This window comes from Rhopilema esculentum, chromosome 10, assembly GCF_057945365.1.
Source record: "Rhopilema esculentum isolate cy_ngs chromosome 10, ASM5794536v1, whole genome shotgun sequence".
Lineage (NCBI taxonomy): Eukaryota > Metazoa > Cnidaria > Scyphozoa > Rhizostomeae > Rhizostomatidae > Rhopilema > Rhopilema esculentum.
The window spans coordinates 2,895,136-2,918,775 of record NC_142824.1 but is presented as its reverse complement, the minus strand read 5'-3'; the positions used below and the strand labels follow the sequence as shown (position 1 = coordinate 2,918,775).

The following is a 23,640-nucleotide window of genomic DNA, read 5'->3' as shown; positions in this document are numbered from 1 at the left end:
TGCTGCTTAAATGACATGCAAAATCGTTATTGAGTGGTCTTGGAAACAATTACAGTGTGTAATTGGTGAAAATAAGTTTAGAAAAAGAACACTCGCTAGTTATTCTGGTACCCAGGGTAACTTGAGCCTGATATTATCCAAATAATAAGAACATCAAACATCGATTCTCTGGTACACAAAAGAGTGTAGCAAAAACAATGTATCAAAAATTTGCTATCAAAAGCAACGACATTGTGACCAGAACAATTGGTCATGTGACGGGTCATTGATGACTTGCCTTTTGCCGCGCCCAACGCCCTGCGTTATTGTTTTCCATAGAATTTTTCGAAAGGTAGGCTGGTTAATTTGTCGGAGGAAGGATAGGAATTTTATTGGACTCCGCACGTAACCTGTAATTGCAAATTGAAGCTCTTGGTCAACAACTAAAAAATATCGCAGTAAGTAAAGGCGAAGTTGATTAATTTTAGCACTGAAAATTCTTCTTGAAGATGCCGACTAGATTAGCATGTTGCTATTCAGCACATTGGACGAGCTATTTTGTTACAGGACTTTGCCTAATGAGAGAGAGAATTCCATAAAATAATGTTTTTATAGCAGAAAACTTCCTTATTCTCATTTCCGTGATCTATAGGATCTTTCCATGAAAGCTATGGAACTATAAAATCATCTTACATCTTTTATGATTTTTTTTAATTTTCAGTAATATTTAGTAGTTAATTATATTTAAGAAAATGCATGCTTCATTTCTTGAAATCAGCTTTCGAGGATCAAAGTTAATGTTTACGCTTTCAATTGAGGTACTTTATTCAAAACAATTGTTACTTTTCATTCATTTTTCATTATTCTTTTTTTGTATATACACATATTAATGCATAAGAAATGTCTTCTCAAGAAATAACCGGATCAAATAGAAGTTTATTGATTGTTCAACAGAAGGATTACTTGAATTAAGATGCAGAAAATACGTTTGGGTTTTTATTCTCTCAAACGTTGTTGAAATTTTATTAGCGAAAGAAACGGCCCAGAGTTCGTTTTCACCTGTAGCCAGTTTAGGATTGAAAATCACGGCGAACTGGGCAATGCAAAAGCGAGGTAGTAAGTCGCATATGTTTTTACTTGCAAAGGTACATTTTTTATTTGCTAATTATGATTGTTATATTTAAGTGATCATCGTATCGTAGCTCGTTACCTTTTGAAAGGTTTTGTTGCATTGGAAGTGTGCTAGCCTGTTCAATACTTGGAAAAGCTGTTGAAGGAGTTGTAAAATCGAGGTTACCTTAGAAATAATCGATATAATTGAAAGGTAATCAAAACACTGCAATTTTGTTTTATACCAGACAGACAATTAAGGATGTGATTTCTCTAATGCTGTCTCCGCAGAAGCTGGGCAAACATGGCAATATCGGGAGGAAATCAGGCTGCAGTTGTGTTGCAATTGACGCTAACCTGTGAAACACAATACTTCACATCAGCATGATCGGTCGAGACTGAAAGACGCCCCGCTAACGTGAGCCTATTGTTTGCAAGGAGCCATTGTTTACGATCATCCAAGATAATCTTTTACAAGAGGTGTTCCTTCAACTTTTTCTGCGTTTTGTATCGAAGCAAGATTGCTGTTCAAGCAACAAACAATTTCAATTGATTGTCTCCTCAGCTCGGAAAATTGCCGAAATTGTCGAATCTCGTGTACGTGTTTTTAATTTGAAGCGATCGAATACGCGATTTTCCCAAGGAAATGACCAGATGAAATTTGACACCTTGCAACTGTCCTCGTGTTGCAGTTTCTATGGCAACAAGGATTTGATTGGCATGTTAAAACGTTACAAGCTGTGCGTTGAGAATTTTCATGTCTCTCCCCCTTACTTCCTGCCTTTCCGTTTCGTAGTTGACGTTTTGAAGTTTTGGGCAGAGTTGCCAACAGTGTGAAAGATTTAGCTGACATAATTCTATAGTAGTTTGTCTAACCGCAGGCACAGAAACAAAACGTTGACGGCTCATCTGGGTGAAATCCTTCAAGCCATCAGTCCATTGAAGCTCTTGTCTGTCAAATGGCGCAAAGGGTTAGTGCAAGTATAATTTCATCGACAGCGCGACATGAGTCAAATCTCAACGGCCTTTGGCATGTCGATCTCACGTGTCGATTCTATGTTCGTACATCCTCACGTCTCACCTACTGCACAAAGTCCTAATGCTTGATATTGTAAACAATTGTAAGATGTGATTTCCCTCTCTTAGGTCGGAGACACATTTCCATCGCCATTTGGTCTTGGTCTTGAAGATGGCGGCTCTAATAACATGCTGCCCGATGACCATACTCGTTTAGTGAGGATGCATCAGCCACAGTCGCACGCCAACTATAGCCAAGCTTCATGTATGTCCACGGAGCAAGCCAGCTATCATCCGAATGACAGCTCTCCAACCTCCGATGCCCAGATCAAAAGAGACAAAGAGAGTGTATACGGGTATGTTTGAACATATAAATGTGTAGACAGCGACTTGTCCTAACAAAGATCAAGTTTGACAACCGTGAATAGACCTACTTAAACTTTAATTCCTCGTTACTCTTGCCTAAACCAAATGTTTTTGTACTTATCAACATGGACATAACAGACAAAATGAGCAGTTTGTCCATCATCACTTGTTTTTCACTGACTTTCGACTGAAATTGTGACAATGTTGCAACTTGATAATGCCTTGATATCCATTTTTCGACTGACAGCTCTAGACACATGGATAAATCAACTAAGAAGCAACCCATTAGCAGATAAATTCTTTTCCAATAAGTTACAAGTGGAATTAAGTTCCGACAGCAGTATTTGATGTGCGATTGATGAGGGTAACCTTTAGAGAATGTGGTATAGAGATGTTCGTCCTCTTCAAATAAGACCATTTCCTTGTTTGCATCGAGCCAGAAAACTATGTAACGGGTCAGACTTTGGCAAAATGATCATTTTCGTTGGAAGTAGTTTTCAGGTATCTCTTGCAGTATTACCACTCAGTTTGAAATTTTTGTAAAGAGTTCAAGTTTTGTATGGTTTGATCGTGATAACTGGATTCGCATGATAATTGATAACGATATTGAGGTACTGTTTTGGAAACTAAAATTAGCAAGTGATCCCTGCTGGATAGTCTTGTCATACCTCTACAGTAATCTTTTCGTCACTGGTATATTTTTCTTACCCGCTGAGGCTGCACCGTTGTTTACTTTCTCAAAAGATATAAAAAAATTTAAACTTTCAGCGGCTTGTATCAAAATATTCAGTGTTAAAAATTATGAATAAGATTTTTCAGATATTGTCACAAAATTTTTGGATTACAATCCATGCACACCAACGAGCCAGGCGTTTTGTGTAGTTCAAGAAACAGCATCTTCCATAAACAAACGTGAATTTTTTTTATTAAAGAGCTGGATCCAAATATTGTTTAAAGTAATCATAACAAAAAAGGCTGTTAGACGAGTCCAATGGCTATCAAAATTACTTGTTTCGGGCTGAATGTGTTTGAATGCAGGTTCCTTTCTTCTTGGTTCTCTAATTACAACTTGTTCGTAATTACTCTTTGCGTTTATTTTATAGTTATGACTAGTTTTTTAATAGCTATCTAAGATAATACGGACCATTTAATATGATTCCAAAACCTTACATTATCTAACTACTTTTCCGTAACTTTTCCATGGCACCTCTTATTTTCCCAAGCGAATATTATAAACGCTGAGCTACAACTTCTGTGAGGTTTCTATCTGTTCTAACATGGAGGATTTGATATCAGAAACGTGCACTTTTTAAGTCTTTCACGTTTAAAGAAGCAGTTAACTTAAGTGTTAAAAACTATTTGCTGTAAAAACCCCCAAGTCAGTGGTCGAAGAATCTATCTGTTGCCAATGTCAGGCCATCACATCTCTCACAAATCAGACTGTGGGACGTTTAATCTATTTTTAATGCCCATTCAAAACAAGCAAAATATTGTAGGGCAGCTATGAGGCAGCTAAATGAGAGTCTAAATCTTGTTAAGTACGAAAGTGTGAATTTTATTTTTATTTCCTATAATCTATTCTTTATTGCCACATCGTTACTGCTAGAATAGCTCCAGCTATTCTAACAGGGTTCGTGGTTGGCAAAATGAATTCCTTTGTAATATTTTTATTGTTGAACAGATGCACAGTATTTTTTCGTAATTTCAAAATTTCGTCATGTTTCTGAAGTGCTTGATATCTCTTTATAATGACTATATAATTAAATGTGTAATATAAGCATATAATGTTGATATTAGTGGCTCATGTTCAGGGATGCTGTCCAGGCAGCAAAATCTATACTTCCGTGTCAGGAGGTCCTGTGTTTCGTTTGAGAATCACGAGAAGTTTATTTGCTCTTTATCGTTGGCACAATCGATCGGTTTGTTTGTCTTCAAAGGATTTCACATGAGATTGATAAACGCGACCAAGCATATATTTGCAAACGACACATGTATCCATTCAATTCGACATGCAATAATCTTCATGCTAACAAAACTAAGCAAAATGTCTGCAAGCAACTCCAAGGTAAACAACACCTTACGGATTGTCGGAACAAGAACAGAAAAAATGACTAACAACTTTTTATTACTGATTCCTAGAAAAGAGCCTTCGCAGATGTTTAAGCCTCAGCTTCCTTCCTACTCAAGCCTGGACGGGCCTAGCCCAGCCTCGCCTGTCCATTCTTCCGGTCTAGCTATTTATGTCGCATCTGGCTTCTATGTGTTAATAGAGAATTTGTTAAAGTTAGAACGAAGATGCAAAAATTCTTGCCCTCGCTGAATTTTTATGTACCCACCGGCCAATACACCTCTGTTTACTCACTTCAAGCTAAATTTTCAGAATTAACGAATCCCTCGGTTCAAAATATATTTTTTCAAATCAAATCTTGGAATTACTGTTTTCATTTGTTTCATATGCAGAACCAGACTTTCAAGGTTCCATACTTTCGACTAGACCTGGAAGTTGGTGTTCTTGGCCAACTGCCCGTAATCTATGGAAATTGCGACAATGTTTAACAGCCCTGTTTTTACAATTCCTTCTTGTTACTAACGCCCCCGTTCGTTTATTTAACCTAAATGAACTAAACGCCATCCTTTATTCGCATACTTTCTTTTAAAAGCTCCTCGATTTTATTCTTCTTCTGTTATATGTTAAATTCAAATCAAAATTATTAGTAATTAGTTTCTACTTGTAATTAACTTTTACTTGTTCCATTGTTACTGTTATACTGCATGATTAACTATTACCAACTTAGGGCGCTAGGCTCGAAAACCGTTTCGGTTCCTCCCAGCGTCCTAGGCAACTTATTTGTTATTAGCTAAAATAGATGTCATATATTCTGTATTAACTACTATAATAATTAATTTAAGTACCCTGTAATTAGTTGCTGAATGCCAATGAATTTGAATTTGAATTTGATTAGATGCTCCGGGGACTTGGAGGGGCGTTAGATGGAGATACAGGCCAATCAGCTCAAGTTTCCATAACTTGAGCCAGTGAAATTTTGACTGTTGTTGTTGACTGTCGTATTTGTCGTCAAACGAGCTAATTTTTCCATGAAGAAGATGAAAAATTGAAGTTCAGAAGGAGACACCTTAATAGAGCAGAAGTTTTCCTGTCCTTAAAATTAATTTTTAATAAAGTGAATCTGGTTAATACTTAAACGATTTGCGAATTTTTGTGAAAGTTTAAGGAAAACAATTCTGCGTTTTGTAAAACAAGCATTAAAAAACAGGACTTGGTATTCCAGTGGTGAGTGTTGTTGCTTGTGACATTATGTATCAATCTTTTTAAATTGCTATCATGTTTCACAAAATTTATAAGCCGGTGGCGTCTTGCTCTAGGAAAGGGTATGCCATGGGATACGCGTATTTTTTAAGACAGTGCTTTACAAGGAAGGTAGTACATGCACAGTCAAAAACTTGAGGAATTTCTAGTACAGGGGTATTAAAATTCACGCTGGGTGCCAGAGCCACAAAATTTTGAGCACGGAAATTGAAAACCAAGCGGAGAAGCGGAGGAGCATTCCTCTCAGATGGATGTTTCTCAGACAGATGCTCAGACCGATACCTTCTGAGCAAACAGTGCAAACAATTCTTATCATCAATTTTTTTCTATTTTTATCTTTATTTGTCTTCTGACATCTTTATGACCCAATATTGTGCCTAGTTTTTTTCAAAGAAGCACAAAAAAATTAAGGAATTACTAAAGAGTTTTGGCCGTCAGTTAAGACAATTTTAATAGCGTTAGTTAAACTTTCTTATTAAAAGAATGCGTAAATGCCCTGCTATGGTAAGGAACTGACCTTTATTTTTCAATAGTGGGTCCCTTTCCTTTTCTCCTTCTCCTTTTGCCAGATCATTGTTAAAGCCCCCTCCCCCATCAGGGTACAAATTCTTGCTTCCTTTTTGAAAGATTTATCATTCACCACTTAGTCGTTACAATAATCACTCTTAAGAGGTACTATTATTGACAACTTTTCTCAACAAACTGTCTTTTTTTCTAGCCTACGCCGTAGACCCCCTCCCCCCTCCCTTCTACTTCTTTCCAAGTTACCTTGGAGTTCATTACAAAAGTCCTTTTTTGATATTCTTTATCCTTAGGCTCGTAAATTACCAGATTTTTGTAATGTCAGGATTTTCACAAGCAGCCTCTTTAAAAAGATGAATGCAGTCAGCACTCATTTTTTTTAAAGTAAATCGCCTTCATTTGTTCTCGTTGAACATTTAGATTAAATTCTGAATGTTCAACGAGACTATTTAGAATTTACTCTCCACGAAAATAGAAAGGTCATCTCGACCTTTATTTTGAAATTTAACTGTTATTAAAAAGCAATTTGCATTTTAAAGTCAAAAATGCATCTGCCATAACTGAAGCAACTGCCGTTTCCAGAATATAAAGTTCCTCATTAGCAGATGGTGAGGGACTTGGCGCTCAGTGGGCTGAGTCCCCTTGTTTATACCGAAAGATAACCCTTTTTATTGTGTTTGTAAAGTTTTTCACTAGGCCCCCAATTCAGTAAACTTTCAAAGGGGATGGTGCTTCTACGATGGGGCCAGTTATTCGATAGTGTTTACTTAGCTAAATTGTCATCTGTTTGTTTTTCATAAATGCCTTTGACGTCCGTTAGAAATATCAATCCGCCAGATCGAATAACACTTCTTAATTAATTACTAAATCCAGAGTTGATATCTTCCTTTTCTAGTTGAGTTTTGAAATCATATGAGATCTGTCAGGGTCCTTAACAATGACTATTTTTAAAAACAATCATCATCAATTATTATTCAATAATTATCATAATAATTTTTACTATCATAATTGTTTTACTATCATAATTACAGTTCTTCTAGACTTCATCATCAGCTGAGGGTAACATTATATCCATGGAAAAGAAGCTTTTATTTTATTTGTTTTGATATTTCCTAACACAAATAATTTGAAATAGAAAACTCCACAAAGTGATAAAATGAGGTTGTAGTTTAAAACGTTATTTTAAAGTATTTACAGTATTTACAAAGCCAGCGAACAAGCAAATTTTAGAATTACAAATTCATTCGTGTAGACGGAAAAGGTTAAGAAGTTATCAGCAACCGCAACAACGGTATTGAAATTGGACCAATGAAATGGGGTTGTTTCCTTTTGATTTTTTTAGGTGTTTGTGGAGTATTACCTGCAGCATCTTTTTGCTTCTACCCAAAAAAGTGTCCTTTAAAATTTGTGAAATTTTCCCAGAGCTAATTCCTGATTGATAAAACTATGAATAGCAGCAGCAACGAGGGATATGTCTTAGAAGTTTCGCATGTTTTCTAAGGCCACAATTTTACAAAAGTGTGGTATTGATCACATATCAAATGGTCATTGCTCGCTTTCGGCCTTATTTATATCACTTGTTCAACATATAATTTGAGATTCGCTCTTATGAACGAACATAAAGGGTAAATAGTGATGTTGCATGCTCAATCGTTCGCGGTAAACAGTTCGGTTCTTTTGCGCTTTTTATTGGTTCAGATTAAGCTCTTTTTCCTTTCGAGGCATGCTACTGGAAAGGAAAACCTCTGGTTTAATTTTTGGGTTTCGATCCTACGTACAATTATATTTTGGGTTCACAAAAATTGCAAACTTTTTTGTGCAAGGCGAGAAAAAATATTTTTTGTGTCTGTTTTATTTGCTATTAATTTTCTCTGGTTGATGGTCCCGCTGCGATCGACGTGAGCAGAATTTTTTGCGAAAACGTCCTTTAGATTATTTTGAAATACATTTCAGAATATTTCTTGCAGGCTTTTTCTTGCAATCGTTTAAAACGTCTTACTATTTAGGCAAACTTTTGTCTAAATGCAAAACTTAGTTTCTTATACAAATGTGAAGTGGTTTGAAATTTTTTCCTTTAATTCCTACGTAACAGTTCTACGCAACAACTGTACGCAACAGTGTGAAGTAACAGGACTACGTAACAGTTCTACACAACAGTATTGTACTGATTTGTTCCCCAGATTCACTGTAGGTGACCTAGATTTTGATAATACAGCACCTCCTTCCAGGCGCCTCGTTGGAATGTTATCAAATACCAAAAACATTGTTGCCTTTAATTCGAGTTATTAACATATAGATCTGCTTCCTTTTTAACCAGGCATCCACTGTTTCCTCTCCTCGCCCTGGTGTTCGAAAAATGCGAGCTGGCGACATGCTCACCAAGACAAAGGGGTGATGCCCAGGAAGACATTTGCTCGTCGGATTCTTTCAATGAAGATATTCAAGCATTTGCAAAACAGGTAGCTATTGATTGCTATCCTTTCAAACTTTCGAACGTTTCAATGTGAAGCATTTTTGTTTTTGCTTTACTCCAAAGCGTTTTGGAAATTACTTTGAGTTATATTCAGTATCACTTCGGGGCTCTTGACTTGAATGTGATTGCGGAGGAGGCTTCAGTGATAACTCTTTGTGTTCCTACATTCAGGGATGGGTCGAGCGGGATGACTACTGTTGATGATTCAATCTGTTTATTGAAATGAAATTTATATTTACCATTATGTCAACATCACCATTAAAAATCCACAAATTCAATCACCTTGAAAAACCTACCATCATATGCAAAATTCTCATTATTGCTCTATAACCTAATTCTCTGCTTTTATTTCATAATTTTTATATCCCTTGCAAAATTCGTACATTCCGAGGCATATCAAATCATTGATCATAAACATCGATTTTAACAACAAGTTAAACTGTTTTGAAATAATTAAGGATTCGTATGTCGCTTATCCTGTTTGGAAAACATTCAGCTAGGGCGTCTGACACTCGCAGACTTAGCTTACAAAGCTGGCTGTCCTACTCTCCTAAGCTGTGCAACGAAAAGAACATAAACGTGACGATCACGTGACCTGTCAAGATTCTTAGCCTTGAAGCTCCCCTATCCTTTAATGACGTCATAAACGACGTCATAGGTGGCAGATCAACATCATAAATACCATTTAAAACAGTTAATGTCATGTATTTCCATGGTATTCAGAACTCAAGATTCCAAGTCTTGCTTGTCTTGTGATAAGATACATTTTCAAGAAGAATTTAGCTTATTTTCCCGAGAACGTATTTCCGAAGAAACCTGAACATTTCCTCTCGATGACTGGCTTCATCATCATCAACGTCATCATTGAAATGATCAATCATAATCATCATAATAAATTATTATCATTAGCTTTAATCATCGGTATAAATGATGATAATGATCATCTTCATCATCAAAGTATAACAAAACTTCTATATATTTTCTTAACTGTTGTTTGTCAATTTAACATTGCTTTTGTTCCTTAAATGATTTTCTTTACAATGGATGAGAATGACTCTCTTCACAACTGGGAATGTAAATTAAAAGCTAAATTGCGCCAGAAGAGTCACAAACCAATGGGAGAGACAGTCAAGATCAGTACTGACGCACTTTGTTTCGAAGATCAGGCACTTTAGCCCCCACTACTTTTTGTCAAAAATGCAAAATATCAGGAAATGAGCCAATAGACAAGCCAGCTTTAATCCGGTTTTAGCCCCCCCCCACTTTTTTAGCCCCCCTCCTCACTTTTCTCAATGCTCCGCGGTATCTAGGGATCTCTAGCACTATAGACCTTGTGGTAGATAATCTACCTCTAGTAAACATTTACACTCTGTTGCCATTGGCCCGTTTTATTAAATTTCGACCTCCTTCTGAGCCACCTCTCTTTGAAGTGAATATAATGACTTGCTTGCTTTTGTATGATATTTTTATAGAATAAACAGTTATCTTTAAAATTTTATGACAAGACGTCTACTTACAGATCTTGTTATAAAGTCATATCTTTATGCTTATCATATACTATTCTTTTAGAAAATTCTCCATTCCAATTTAAGATGGCTTAGAACCCATAAACCGTCTGCTCTGAACATGTGTCGTCGCAAGAATAGTATCTTAAAAACAAAAGAATCGATACATGACAATGGGATTCAGATTTAGATCCGATCCATTTGACTAATCTTGTTCACATCATTCGATTATCGAACGTGCAACCAGACTCTTATTGTTCGTATTCAGGCTTCACATGATGTTTTATCTGCACTCCTTGCCCTGCCTTGAAATATCTCGGCACTCCTTGTCCTGCCTTAAAATTTCTCGGCACTCCTTGCCTTGCCTTAAAATTTCTCGGAAAACCTTTCACAGCCTCAAAAATGCTGGAAAATTTGGATAGTATTTTCTTTTTCTGTGATTAAAGGATGTTCTAGTTTTTCTGGCTAGTAGCAAAAGAATTCAAAGTTATAATTTTCCATGCTTTCTTTGCCTTGGCTCTTTATTAAGGTTAACAGTGATGCCCAAAACAGATTAATTTTTTAACGGCACCTGGTTCCCCTTGATTTGCTGGATGCAGTACTGGATAAACAAGATTTTCTTCGAAGTTCTAAGCTCAATATATTCCCTGTTCATCTTGCACATCAGAAGATTTTTTTTTAAGAACAATACATTTTGGATTATAGGCATCCATCTTGCCGGCAAGGAAAGAAGGAAGGGGCAGATTGCCTCGGCTCCCCCTCCCTGAGCTCAGAGGACGCTCTAAAAAACAAGGAAAATTTTCTTAAGAATGGCTTTAGATAAGATAAATTTGAATTATGCTTTATATCTTTTAAATTAGAAAAGCAATTGAATTTCAAAAGAAATATTTTGGATATGTTATCTTTTTACGTTAATGGGTTTTCGTTTAGTTGCTGTCAAAATTTAAATTGACGTCATAAGGAGTTTAGTTTACACTTGTCTGCCAGCTGCAGTGCAAATAAAATAGTATTTTTAACTTATATCTTCTTTTATCTTAGTTTCGAGACGAGAAAATGTTCTTCACGTCTGACACTGAACTCGACAGGCTGGTAAGTCAGTTTCAGTTTCCGCAAAACTTCAATTCTTGATTACTAATCAGTGGATCTTGTTCTCACTACTATGTTTCATGCCATTGACTGGGTGAGATGTAGGCATTAATGGATTTCAAGCTATTTTGGTTGGTTAACGTAGTTAAGATACTCGATCTAAAGTGTCAGACATATGTTAGGACCTGGGTGGTTACAATCTATGTTAATACTTCAACACATATTTTGTGACGTCACACATCAGGTACTATTTGTTTCTGGAATTTTTGTTATAAATTTGGTTTTTGTCCCAATATTACTTTTTGACCAAAGCACGAAAAGTTCGGGCTCCTCCAACTATGAAATTCAGTCCAACCCAGAAAGTGTCCTTAAGATAAAAAGCCTGTGGTTTGTGACAATATCTCAGCTCATTTGTTCTACATTGAACTACTTTGCACATTCAAAAGTATTTCATAATGCCCCCTGGGTTTTTGGGTCCAAATCTAGAAATTCTTCAGACCGATCTTGTGACGTCGATCAAGATCCCTTCACGTCAGCCCTGTGCAGTTGTTCCTGAATCTGCAGGCCCTAGTTTGCTTTGATCACGTGATTGTTGGAAAGCCCATCTTAATTATTTTTTGTAGAGGAAAAGTGAAATATGCTATAAACGAGAAAGCGACCCCTTGATGCGAAGTTAATAAACAATTAAAATTTATTCTAACCTGCAAAGAATCTTTGTACGGCATTCAGAGCAATGCATTGTCTGAAGAACTTCACATTCACTGAGAATTCTTTCACTAGTGCATCCCGAATACCAGAGCCTCTGCTGGGCTATCACTCCTTCAGCCCCGATGATATTTCATTAAGGTTCCAGGTTTACGGTTGTTTTTTAATCGGCAAATCTTTCTTTACGGATTCGCCTTTCGTCCATACGTATTTGACGAAAAAGCCATCAAACTTGCAACTTTTCTTTATCCGCGCCCGCAACCTTTTTTGATCCGAATTCGCTAGAGACAATTTTCACAATTGCCCCTTTTTATGAAAAAGGCTGCAACCTTTAGTTGCCGTATAACATTATTCCCGACCCTAACAGGGTGTACTTTTTGCTTGCCTTAAACATGAATGAAGCAAAGGCATTCATTTACCGCACAAATTGCAAAGAAAAATGTCATTCAATATAAGCGAATCTGTTCCAGGTGACGCCAGAAGTATTGAACCGTATTTTGTCTCTTGTTAAACGCTTTCGAAAAGACGATCGAAAACCACGTGCTTAACTCCAAGTAAATTCACTAAATTTGTTTTAAACAACTTGAGCCAGATAAGGCATTAATAGCTAATAAATGACGATTGCTTCAATCAAAGTGACTGGACATCTTCTACCGTTCTTTTTTAGATGATCATTGCAATGCAAGTTCTCCGCTTTCACCTCCTCGAACTGGAAAAGGTAACTTGTAATGACAAAATAGCAAACCCTTATTAAATAACCATAAACCAGATACCTTTTTTCCTAAGGAATATCTTTGCCGGCTTTTTACTGACTGCCCCAGTAAAGTGATACATGTTTAAAGTTAATTAATAGGTTAAAAATTAGGTCAAATTAGGTTAAAAAGCTGTTACTATATGTTAGGAAAGCTGTGAGCATTGTTTAATTGGATAGTTATATACGTTGGGTTTAGTTTAAGTATTTGATCATTACTAGCATTGTATCTTAAGTGGAGTGGCTCTAACTTGATTTGACGTTCTTTTGTAAGAATGCATCTGGTTCTGGATTCAACCTTATTAGGAATAGGCGAGATTCAAGTGAACACAGCAATTTCCATCAGATTCCATACTGATGCCATACTATCTACTTTCTTGACGATTTGGCGTATGCTTTTTTATACATGATCCTTTTTTACTTTGTTTCTTAGGTTCACGATTTATGTGACAATTTCTGTAAACGGTACATTGCATGTTTGAAAGGGAAAATGCCGTTAGATTTGGTTTTAGAAGAAGGAGACACAAGGGAAAAGGCGTCCTCAGAGAGCGATGATGGAAAGGAGCAAGGTCCACCGTCTCCATCATCTTGTCAGGTACCTTGGACTCGTCATGAACCGTAATGACTTTTGACGTCATATTCTAATGACCATAATCCTGAACCAAACCTCTATAAATCCTATGACTGTGTCGCCTTAGGTCATAATATCTACCCGAAGCGAGCGAGTCGCGCTCGTTAATGCATGCACTTAGAAAGCATTATACAAATGAGAGAGCTGTGTATGCTAAAAAAGAACACCTCTGTGAGCTGCAATTAGGAATCTTGTTCCTGTTTTTGAAATCAGCGCATAGACATGATAAGCCATAAGGGCCGGAGGGGGAGGCTCGTGCCTGAATCTTACAGTTGCTTTTGCTTTCTCTATAAATTTCCTGTAGAACCTTTTTCATTTTCGTTGTTCCGTTTTTCTTGTTCTATTCAGTGACTTGTTTTTAACAGTTAACCTGCGAGAATGCGAGTTATAAGGGACTGAGGCGAGAGTTATTGTTGTTGTGATTAGTGAGCGAGAAAGGTGGTTGTTGAAGCGGAGATGTAGGTTGGATAGATAGCAGAAGAGGTTTAATTAGAGGTTCTAGCCAGAAGAGGTCATGGCTGAATCCGTAAGCATCTAGTTTTGCTATAAGGAGGTCATGTTTAATACAATCAAAGGCTTTCGAGAGATCCATAAGGATTGCGCCAACATTTTCTCCCCTGTCTAAGCTTGCTTTCCATTTTTCAAGCTTAGACAGGGGAGAAAATGTTGGCGCAATCCTTATGGATCTCTCGAAAGCCTTTGATTGTATTAAACATGACCTCCTTATAGCAAAACTAGATGCTTACGGATTCAGCCATGAAGCACTGTGTCTTGTTAACAGCTACTTGGAAAATAGGCATCAGAGAGTTAAGATGAATGGATCATTCAGTACCTACAAACAATTGTTCCTTGGTGTTCCGCAAGGATCAGTTCTTGGTCCCCTCTTCTTTAACATCTACATAAATGACTTACTTCTCTCTTTAATGGATACGGATATCTGCAATTACGCGGATGATACAACTCTATATGCAGTTAACAACAAAGAGTTTGCAGTTGACTTGATCGTGAAAACCTTCTGCAGATTTCAATTTTGTATATAGATTTGCAGGGCTTTTAAAACAATAGATTCTTCAAGACAAGACGCAGCTGCCGTCCGTCTTGTGAAAGCGAAAAGGGAATTCAGTTAGAAAATATTATTATCGGTATCTACCCATTGTTTCCTGTCCAATTTTAGCCCACTTAATGAACCAGGTCAATACGGTTTAACCCCGATTTAAAAAGGCTATGAAACTTTGACACTGTCGCATATACTGTGATTAAGTCAACGTGTCTTATTTCCAGGAATCCCCAAGTGCCTGGCCAAGTGGTGGATTGAACTTACCTGCAAACCCGCTGGACGGTGAAGGAGGCACGTCACTTACAAACCCCTCTACGACTCCATTACCAGGAGCCTCGCCTCTAGATGACCAAGCAGCCTCGGAGCCATCACCGCCTGCACATGGTGCTGAAGGTAATCTGTTGTAATATTTTCTGGGTAACTTCCGACTTCGTGCGTTCGAGGTTGATTGAGTTCTGATCGTATTAGGAAAGTTTGCATACTCATTGCAAACCGTTTTGTTGAGTCCGATCCTTTTTAAATTGAATGTTGAAATTTTGTCTCACGTTTAACCAAAAACATGGTGATTGTTAAAAGGGTTTTATAGAGATTTCAAATATGTTAGTGAAGTCCAGTATTTCTTGTTCCTGTCGATATCTCTTTATATAGGGCCCTGCTTTTAATGGTATGACGGTACGTTTTTCTAAGAATAGGATAACACAAGTGAGCGAAAATTTGTGAAGCTGGACGGGGATTGGCTGGAAACAATTGCAACTCTTGACAGATTGTGAAAGACTAGTCTGAGGAAAGATGTTTCTGTTGACATAAATGAAGTTGGTGTAACCGAAAAGATTTAATGAGGATAACAAAAATGATCCATATTCGTGGGAAGTGAGATGTCAGAAGGATCAGTTACTCTATGCGAGTATACAGTTCTGCAGTACAGATGCCTCGCATCGAATTTCCGCCTGTCATCTTTTTAGTTTTAGAATGGGGTCTTCCAAACACGCTATTGTTATTTTCGTCCAATTTCAACTAGATTTTGCCTGGAACAATAACTTCTTCGTGATTTCATGCAACCATGTTTGGTTGGCTTGTCACTTTTTTCTCTATTTATTTTTGCAAACTCGGTGGAATTTACATGAAATCTAGTGACAAAACCACCCCGCTTTACACCTCTGCTACCAAGATTTCTTTATCTCTTTTCATTAAGATTTTACCGATATCAAATTATTGCTAGAAAATTAATTACAAAGCTTCCAAGAGAGGAAATCCCGACTAATGTTTTGTTTTCAAAAATTCACTTTGGTGCCAAATATTTCTGGATAATACACACACGGCGAATTAAGTCATTTTTGAAACCCAATATCCTTTGAAAAAGATAAATTCTGAGAAACCAAAAGATTTGGCCGCAACAAGGAGCTTCTGATAATTGCCTGTTATAAGAAGCTTCTAAAATTCTGCTTTCTTACTTGGTATTTTCCACAAGAATTACACGCCTTTCACAGACTTTTTTTTTAATTTTGTACCAAGATGATTTTTCTTCAATCATTGTTTCTACAAAAATTCGATTGCCATCCAATTGAAGCCTCCTAGCTTTATACAAGGAGGACCATGAAATTGCAATTGAAAGAAACTGAAGATTGTTTAGACAAGGTACTGAAATATCATCAGTTTGGTCTTCAGATGGGTAGCAAAGTAAACAGAACCATGGTAACTTTCAAGGTCAAGTTACTGTTACAATTTTAGAAAGCAGCTTTATATTTGCCATGGGAACATGATATTTACAAGGTGAAGTAACTAATGGCCGCAGACCACAGGGGTCAAATGGCAATTTGGTCCTCCAACCTCACATGGTTTGTTCATTTAGAACCAGTCAACACCTGTAGTTTAAGACACCAAAATGGCCTAGAGTAATCGCTTTAAAAAGCATTGGAATCTTTACCCGGGATTCCATTCTCAAATCATATCAAAAGTATCATGCCTTTGTGGTCCTTCAAAGGTATTGCCACTTGATACTGCGTCCTAGATTCACATTTTTCAACAACAAGGTGCAAGCATCAATTACTGGTCTGTTTCTCTGCAGTTGGTTAACTGCTGCCGTTTCACTGTAGACCGAGCTCTGTCTCCATTTCATATGTTTTTGTCCATTCGATGACCTCCATCCGTCACTGTTCGTTTTCGCAATGGTATCCAGTAACTCATGCATTTCCTTGTCTTTTCAAGACTCCTCATTTGGTGAAAACCTCCACGACTCCGAAGATAGCTTCATGCATGATGATGATGATAAAGACAAAAGGAAACAGAAAAAACGCGGTATCTTTCCAAAAATGGCAACAAACATCATGAAGGCATGGCTTTTTCAGCATCTAACTGTGAGTTTACGTTTTTTATTCATTTTTTCTCGTTTCGTATGCAGAAAAAAAGCAGCAGTCTAACAGTCATTATTTCTTGATATTTCTGGGGCAAAACATTAAAAAAGCTCTATTCTTGACATTGTGTTAACAGTTGAAGACAGCTTGAAGAATTGACTCCACTCAATTAAAAAGCAAACAGCTTAATCTCCTGTTACATTACACCATTAATAAAATAGTTAAAATTGTTAAGAAGACTTGCAATAGAACTTTAGAAGAAACAGAGTCGCCGTGTCAAAGGAAAATACTTTAATGCTTGGGTAGCAAGCCTTTTCGTGGTCGGACTGTTGATAATGTACCCGAGAAGCCAGCATGCCATGAACTTCTTCACCTCACTGGACATTGAAATTAGATTTCTGGAACGCTCAGTGCTCCTTTAGTGGGAAAGCACGATCGCCCAGTCCTTAGCCCAATCTCTTTAGAGTGGTCTCCTCTGTTATTTTTTTCTTAAAATGACGACTAACGGACACAAACTGCGATTTATTAGCATTAGATGTGATGTGCTTTGTACTTTGTTGTTGTGTGTGGGTCGTCGGGAAGATTATTTGTCGAAGACGACAACGTTATCAAAGCAGGACGAATCTTTGATTCGTCATCATCAGGTACCATTTTCTATCATCAGGTACCATGACTCTCCAACTATCCCTATCCTCAGAATATCGTTTAGCTCTCCCAATGCTCTCACACCCGCTCCATTCCTTGACATCGTCTCCCCATGTTCTTCCTTGTCTTCCCCTGTTTCCTTTTCCGTCAATCATACCTTCCAGAACAAGCCTTGCCAAGAACCCGCATGATCCCCTCATAATGTGGCCAGCAAATCTCATTTTTCTTTTTATCATTTCTTTTTATCTTTGATTAAGACATAGAATTTAGACATAACATAACATAGAGTGTCTCTTAAACTGTGGATGCAAGAAACTCCTTATATGTGTGAAAGCTGCATTATGAATATTAACAGAGCTTGGGTAGCAGGAACTGTGTAGGCAAAACTCACTTCAAAACATAAATTTTTAAATTTAACTGTGATCTTGTAACTTCGAGTAATATCTTATTTGAGCATGCTCGGGTCAAACATTGTGTGAATCGAAACTATTTTGGTTACAGCTAGTTTCTGTTTGGATTTTTTTAACTGCCGATTTTCGGACCTAGTAAAGCCCCATTCGACGCTGACAAAATTCTGGCCGTATTATGTCGAACTAATGTTAAAAATGTGGCTGATTTTGATGTATGGTTAACCTTTTAACCTTTTTGGTGTCTTTTGCCATGCGGACTTTACGGTGTGGTCGAAGATCCGAAACGAAGGTCCAGTCAATTGCATGCACAGTGATGATAATAATGTTAATAAACCATAAACGATAAGAATGTATATGTTTAAGAACAGGGAAAGCGTTTGTACAGAGAAACAGCAGTTTGTAAAGAATAAAATGAAGAAGGTTCTTAAATTTGAATCCTTAAAGGTGCAGGATAGATCTTCTGTTGTCCTCTTTATAGTCCTTGGTCAAAATGATAGTTTCCAAGAGAATTATTCAAGTTGCCTTTAGTGGCTTGAAAGCTGGATCTTCTTTATAAAGTGGTGGATTTTTAGTTGTATTGTGGTAGCTGCCATTGCAGCATTATTATCATACATAGTTATTATCATTGAAAGAGGCGGAGGATGTGGATGCGGAGGAGGTGGGGAAGGGGCTTTTGTATCAACCTTACCAGGTCTTTCTCTGAGTATCAATATCTTTTGACAAATCCAGAATGAAGCAAGCTTTCTTATTAAGTTTATGATTATGAGTTTGGTTTGGTAAAAGGTCTTTGATTACATTGCACCAAACATTGCAGACACGGAGGTTGTTTTTCGAACAGTGCTAATGTATGTTTCAAAATGGCAGAATTGAGTGTAATTTTGCTTGCCTTTTGCAGTGTTTTGAGAGGCTCCCACTTTTATTTACAGTCTTTTACTCAGTTTTATACTTGTGCTGTTGCTAAAAAGACGTCATGAAAAGACGAAAATGGCGTTACAAAATTTATATTCACGGAAGCATTATGGGAAGATTGAAATGTTGATTTGAGTTTATGCCTTCTAAGAGCGGTACAATTCTCTTAATCCCGATTTTATCAAACTATACTCATTTAACATAGCGAATTATCCCTTTAAGTAACATTAGAATACATTAAATGTATAACAAATAACAAGCCCATCGATGTAGTCAGCCCGTTTGCCTACGTTATATTCATTTATCTACATTCAAGAATTTCTATGCCTAGAGTTCGTATGAAAAATTCGTAGAGTTTTTGAAGACATGTGGACATAAATTACCCAAATTGTAGCATGAATGCCTGTTTGGCTTCTTCCTAATACTTGGAGAAATCTCATCAAATGACTGTTTCAGATATACATAAGAAGCTTTAAATCAATGTTTCAGTGCATTTTTATTTTAATAGGGAAAGTATATATGTAAATGAAATGGCTACATTTATACAAGCAAAGTTTGGTTGTTCTACCGTTTGAATGTTGACATGGAACCTCGAAAGGAACGGTGCTTTACAAAAATAATGATCTAATCGTAGCAGGATTGGCTGAAGAAAGTCTTCACAGCCACTTTTCTCTCTTTCCATAGTCTATCTGCGGTTGTTTTATGTGCATCACTCCTTGTAGCGGTGGTCTTCCATTCAGTACTGTAAAGTAGAACCTTATTTCTACAATTTATGGGCCATGAATCCAGTATCTTGATAATATTGTGATCAATTATCTACCTTGGCCGGTCTCTTTCATAGGCTTGTGTTATCTATGTGATTTTATGCAGGTTTTCCTGCTGAAAGTGATACCGCCAACGACTTTAAGTACACGCTTTTTTATAAGGACAACTTTTATAAGAAACATCAGGCTGAAATTTGGTTAAAACATGAGAACACCATAAGAAACCAGACCGGCTGAAATGCAACAAAACACAAGAATTACCATGCCAGCAAAAATTGAAAAATGAATGAATAGCAACAGAAAAACAGAAAGCGATAAGCAAAGTGCATTTAGTACTTTATCAAGCTATGTTATGTCCGACACACAACTATGCAAAGGATATTCACTTACAAAATTAAGAAAATACATGAAATTGATCAAGAAACAGCTTTTAGGCCTTTAAAAGTCCATCCCACACTTACTGTTTCCAACAGTTAATACCGAACATTAAACACGAGAAAATTACGCAGATTTCAAAAGCAGATTATGCTACAAGAAAGGAAAAATAAAAAGCAGCAACAACCGCAACAACACGTAGGCAGCATCAACTAGTTCAGTTGGATCATCGTGGGAGACCAAGCCTGTCACGGAAACGTAAGCAGGAAACTGAAAAGACCTTAGGCCTCAGAGCTTGTTAAACCACTGGACATTAAACCTCCTTAAACTTATCGCGAAGCCTATATATAAATGTATTTGAGATTAGGTGAAACAACATTAAAAATGGTCAAGTTTGCTCTTTTTTGTCACTTTCAGATCATATTCAAGTAGCAGTTTTTCAGGTGGATACTCCAACCTTTGAATGTCTGCTAGCTCGCTGCACCTTTAATCTCACTAAAACGGCAAATTGATACTTACTAGTAACGGAATTCCCGCGAATAGCCACAAATTCTTGGTTTGGGAATGGATATCCGTAGTGGGAGACCAGAAAACCAACTGATAATCGCAAACTTAATGCCTCTAGTTGAAAAAATTTACTCCAGATTAAGACGCCATAGTTTGTGGTAAGCTGTAAATGGTGTCACGTTTTCATGTTGCCAGTGAATCTAGTTTGATCCTTGTTACACAGAGAATTTCCGATTTCCGATTAGGGAAATCAGTTCACTAACTTTTAAAACCAAACATGATTTATGATCCTTGAAGTCTTCTTTCGAACACCGACGTTAGTTATTATGAGCTGGCATATAAGAGCTTTTATGATAATAATTGAAGTTTGAATATCAAACCTTGTCACTCGCAGTGTAGGTGGTTCACGTTGGTCTTTATGATAATGTCAATTATCGTGCTATTTGTCATGGGAGACTGTAGTAATACAGTGTGGTCCAGGATCCGCAGCGAAAGACCTATCCAGTATCATGCAAAAATAGCGATTTTTATAAGCCATAGCGAAAAAAATCTGGAAAAAACACGAGTTTCAACTCATTCCATGTGAAAAGGGAATCAACTTTCTTATGCATTTATATGTTTTGTGTATTTTAGTTAGCAATGAACCAATAATTTTCATTTCTGCCCTTCGAATTTTTATCTAGACTAATTCGAGTTTTTCTTGATTTGATTTTGCATTTATACATGATAATTTCAATGTGTAGCTTATAGTTGAAGTTGGTTCAATTTTGTTCAATTTTCTGGTTCTAATTGATCCAAATGCCTTTCAGCATCCCTATCCATCAGAAGAACAGAAAAGACAGCTTGCAAATGAAACTGGACTTACAATACTGCAAGTCAACAATTGGTATGAGCTTCTTTTTTATGCAACATTACATCTCGTCTACTATGAAGTCTAAATACTTCATGTTTGCTTAGACAATAAACATCTGAAATTTACTCTCCTTTCTCAAGATAACCATCTTATAGAGTACACGCGACTCTTTGCAAACATTTTATTTTCATTTCTGCAGTATAGTTTGCTAATTTTTGTCTCTGTCTAATGTTTTGACCAATTCTTTTCAGATTTCGGAAACTTACATTGACAAATAACTTATAAAATTATTTTCATAGGGCTGTTTTGCTGACAAAATCTCGAATATCTTCACCTCTATCCATATCTATCAATTTGGATAAATATTTTTAGAAATGGTCTGACCAAAGGTTCTTCTGACAGCAAATGTTATTAAAAATAGGTAAAGTTTCCTTAGCTAGAAGCGTTGAAGCTAGTTTATTTTTTGAAAATCTGCTCTTGGTATAAATAATTTAGAAAGGTGTATGTGTGTTTGGATCGGCGTTAAATGGTGAGCTAAACAAATGTATTTTTCAGGTTTATCAATGCTCGTCGAAGAGTCGTACAGCCAATGATTGATGCATCAAATAGAGCGGGCAAGTCATCTGTAGTCACGGTCTTCAAATCAAAGAGAAGACGTAGCTCAAGCCCAGAGAGCGTTTCACCCGGTCCTTACGCGATGAACTTCCCATACACCCCCGGACATTACCCAGTAGCACCCTACCCTTCTGACCAACGCCATCCACCAATTCACGGAGGGTATTACCCAGAGGGTTCAATCCCAGCTGGTTACTATTCACCCGTACCCCACATTGCACCATATCCATACCCAGCTTGTTCCATGACAGAACCAACAATCGCAGAGGGACAGGCTCAGGCAAACCAGAATTTCATGCAGGCGAGACCTCAGATGGGACAGCATGGCCATATGTCCCAAAACAGTCACCCGCATATGCAGCCTGTCCCCGTCTATTGCACAGACTCGAACGGACAGTTGTATATAAAAGCAAGCTAGGTGCAGCTTGAGAATGAGAACTGGCTGCTTTTAAATTGATTTGCTAAATGCCAGGCAATCACGAACAGTTATATCGAATCGTTGTATAAATTCGCGCTCAGAATGATTATCTTCGTCCCATCCTTCTGGATTTTTAGAGTAGAACGTTTAAAGAAAATGATGACATCCTTCGTTAAATCTTATGAACGCTTTCGCCCGTGATCTGTAATTAGATAAGCATGTATGCTTGAATAACACTGAGAGTTTGTTTAAATTTAAATTTCAAGAGAAAGTTATAAGAATGGAGAAAGAATTTCGTAAAGGACAAACATTGGCATGGACAAACAAACTTTGGCAAAAGTTCGACTTTCCATAAAGTATTTGCATGCCATAACGTATTTATATTCTTGACGAATTAAAATATTGTGGCAGTAGTCGCAATGTCTTGTCAAAGATGTGCCAAAGAAGGTATAGAATACAATATGCTTTCAATTGCATTATTAACTATTTAGCCCCGTGTTGTAAATTTTAGTTTGAAACGCGCCTCTCCAACTCATATGCAAACATAACTCTACTGTGACTTTTCACTGGAGGGTAAAAGTCAAAAATAGCTACTGATGAACATTTTTAATCTCGTTTGTTCCAGCTCTTTACGGTTTTGTGATATTAATTTGAATACTAAATAGATGTAGAGATATTTTTATTTTGAAATTTAAAGAATTCGAATGTAGATAAAATGGTTTTATTGGTGACTTTTTGTTATATGACTTTGTTGTAACTGAAATTGTTCAAATTACAACGGTTGATCTGCAGAATTTTGGCTTGTTAAATGTTTTGCTCGTAGCAAAAAGAATCAATTACAAGGGACGTGGAAGGTTGAAATAGAATGAAAGATAATCTTCTATGTCAAATGCCGTTGCTGCTAAAACGTTTTAAGTGTAATTAGCTCTGCTTTTCAATTGTCGAAACGTTTATATTTGTAAAAAAATGATGAAGGATAACTGATTGTTTTTTTGTCATGGAAAGGAGTAAAGTTATGTTTGTTAGTGTTTTCATCGCTGTGGAATTCTCATTTAAATTTCTTTGTCGTTGATCACGAATCGGCAGTAACCTTCATCTGATATCCATAAACGAGAGAAGGAAGCGCTTTTAAACAGCCTTCATTCCCAGACTGTCTTAGAATCTTGCTCAAATCGTATTTAATGAATCCCTTTTATCTGTCGGCAGTTGTTTCACAGTACTCACTCCTTTCAGATCTTTTCTGAAACAATGTTTCTATTCCGT

The 23,640-nt window shown here is 36.9% G+C and overlaps 1 protein-coding gene across 2 annotated transcripts; it reads left to right on the top strand.

Annotated features, from left to right (window-relative positions):
- The first annotated feature begins 318 nt into the window (after positions 1–318).
- On the top strand, positions 319–23,357 carry LOC135684685 (homeobox protein Meis1). 2 transcript variants are annotated; one of them, XM_065200327.2, is made up of 10 exons: positions 319–437; positions 2,236–2,462; positions 8,640–8,781; positions 11,339–11,389; positions 12,759–12,809; positions 13,276–13,437; positions 14,755–14,923; positions 16,736–16,884; positions 21,301–21,377; positions 21,900–23,357. In XM_065200327.2, exons 2-10 carry the CDS (start codon positions 2,296–2,298, stop codon positions 22,375–22,377), a joined length of 1,446 nt encoding a protein of 481 aa, XP_065056399.1. In that variant the 5' UTR covers positions 319–437; positions 2,236–2,295; the 3' UTR covers positions 22,378–23,357. The 2 variants fall into 2 exon arrangements, with proteins under 2 accessions (XP_065056399.1, XP_065056394.1); XM_065200322.2 differs by lacking the exon at positions 319–437 and adding an exon at positions 1,082–2,060.
- The last annotated feature ends 283 nt before the right edge of the window (positions 23,358–23,640 follow it).

Coding starts and splice junctions, on each gene's coding strand:
- LOC135684685 (XM_065200322.2), top strand. Junction 2,463..8,639: donor GACAAAGAGAGTGTATACGG/GTATGTTTGAAC, acceptor CTTTTTAACCAG/GCATCCACTGTTTCCTCTCC. Junction 21,378..21,899: donor ATACTGCAAGTCAACAATTG/GTATGAGCTTCT, acceptor TGTATTTTTCAG/GTTTATCAATGCTCGTCGAA.